Raw genomic sequence first — 2,338 nt, forward strand, 5'->3', positions numbered from 1 at the left:
CCACCCCCCCCCCCCCCCCCCCCCCCCCCACAGCGAGCCCCCCCCACACCCCACCCCCCCCACCCCGTGCCCAGGGTTCTGGTGCTGGAAACTGGGGGGGGGGGGGGGTTGAGAGGCAGGAACACAGCTGCCCCCTGCACTCCCCTCAACCACACCCCCCCCTTTATCCCTGTCACCATTCCACTTTGTACCTTTCCAAAACAAACCAAAAGCAGGTTTCAAATAAAGCTATTAACCCATTCCGTATCTTTTTAGAATCAGTGCTTTCTCTGTAAGCTGCGACTACCGGAGTGTGGGGGGGTGGGGGTCAGGTTAAAAACTCCATAGCAGCAAGAACTGCAGAGGCAACAGTGTGGGGCTGGAGGAACACAGCAGCTCAGGCAGCAGGAGGGTCGGGACCCCTTTTTCAGTCCCGATGATGGGTATAAAGCCGAAACCCGCCGGCTCTCCTGATGCTGCCTGAGCTGCTGTGTTCCTTCAGCCCCACTCTGTGTTGATTTAAAAACTTCAATCTGTGTTTTTGTTTAAAGCCGGAGCCTCTCTGGGGCAGATCCACACGATGCTGTAGTTCAGTGGACCCTCGGAACTCACCGCTCAGGAGCTTGGAGCCGAACCCGGAGCGCATCCAGACTGCGATCACCATCAGGATTGTCCTGGGCTCCATCTCCCGGGGAAGAGGGAGTTCTCAGCGGCCGCCGCTAGCCTCAGCTGCCGGCCTTTCCATCCCGCGTCCACTGCAAAAGGCCAGTTAATGCGAACAGGAAACCGCCGTAGGCACCCTTTCCCTGTCACTGTTTGTGTATATTCCGGTCTATCAGACTGTCTCTCCCCTTCTCTCACTCTGTGTCTCCATCTCTCTCTCTCGTTCACTATCTTTGTCTGTTTCGGAACATCTCCCTCTCTCTTTTTGTCTCCCTCTCCATAAAACTATTCCTTTTCTCGCCGTCTCTCTATCTCTGTCCCTCTCTATTGCTGTTTGTCTACTCTCTTTCTCATGCTATGTAGGTACCTATCCCCGTCTCTCGCTCTGAGTCTCACGCTGTCTGTCCCTGTCTCTTGCTGGCTGTGGTGCAGTGCCGGAAACAGTGTTCCTGAATATCAGCACTTTTTAACCATCAGAGATGGAAAGCGAGAGAGAGCAGCAGAGTCGTGATCAATAAAACAATTAACTAAAAAACTATTCGTAAAAAAAAGTCCAATCCTTAGAAATTGAACCTGATAAATTCCAGAGGCTCAAATCTAAATATGGTTAAAGGAAGAAACACAATCTTTAGAAACAGGTAATTCGAAAATAACAAAATCATACAAAGAATAAAGGACATGACAAAGACCGTGAATAACTGATAATGCTGTGTTTCTCTATGACAAAGCTTTACCTGCTAAATAATGGAGGAGTTAGACTGTTTAAAATGTACGGTTAGCATCTGCTTTAAATATCATTAACATTTTACAAACTAATATCACACTCTCAGATTCCCAAGCTTGACAATATGTACATTGACCAGTAACTCAGGGGCAGGGTGGGGATGGGGAGCAGGATGGGAATAGGGATTTACAATGGGGTTTTTATAAAGTGAATGGAAAATATTGTTTCCACTGGCAGGAGACTGTCATCAGAGGCAGATTTATGAAAATAGGCAAAAAGATGGATGATGAGGAGAGGGCAGTGCTGCAGCTGATAAAATGTTATCCCTAAGACTATCTTCACTGTTTCTCTCCTTCAACCACTGCATGAAACAATTCTTCATCCTCCATGATTTCACAGAATCACAGAGAGGAAGGCCATTTGGCCCATTGTGCCTGTACCAGCTGTTCAAAGAGCATCATTATCTAGAGCCAATCTCCTGTCCTTTCCCTGTATTGCTGCACTTTATTTCTATCCAAATGACTATCCAATGTCCTCTTGAAAGCCTCAAATGAACCTGCCTCCATCACATTTCCAAGCATTGCAGACGCTAACTACTCACTGTGTAAAAAAACATTTTCTCACATCAGCCTTGCTTCTTTTGCAGATCACTTTAAATCTATTCCCTCTTGCTGTTGATCCTTTCATGAGTGGGAGCAGCTTCTCCTGACCTACACTGCTGCCCGCTCGTGATTTTGAAAATCTCTATCAAATCTTCTCTCCAAGGAGAACAATCCCAGATTCTCCAATCTATCCCCAGAACTCAACATTCTCATTCCTGGAACCATCCTTCAAAATCGGTCTACACCTCTCTCCACCTGTTACAAACTTTTTCTTCTCTAGAACTTCTTTAAAAAAGTGGATACAATCCATCTAGCTCATCAGAAGGAAAGGAAAGCTCAAGTAAACTAATTATTTAATATTTCTTCCTTC

General features: G+C 46.7%; 1 protein-coding gene across 1 annotated transcript in view; it reads right to left on the reverse strand.

Moving 5' to 3' along the window:
* The window catches only part of LOC109938125 (layilin), an 18,014-nt gene extending 16,951 nt beyond the window's left edge, over positions 1 to 1,063 (reverse strand). The window contains exon 1 of the mRNA XM_020536591.2: positions 592 to 1,063. Coding sequence (XP_020392180.2) covers positions 592 to 664 — 73 coding nt within the window. The 5' untranslated portion in view covers positions 665 to 1,063. The remainder of the gene's footprint in view (positions 1 to 591) is intronic.
* Positions 1,064 to 2,338: the final 1,275 nt, after the last annotated feature.

Source organism: Rhincodon typus, chromosome 32, assembly GCF_021869965.1.
Source record: "Rhincodon typus isolate 14 chromosome 32, sRhiTyp1.1, whole genome shotgun sequence".
NCBI lineage: Eukaryota > Metazoa > Chordata > Chondrichthyes > Orectolobiformes > Rhincodontidae > Rhincodon > Rhincodon typus.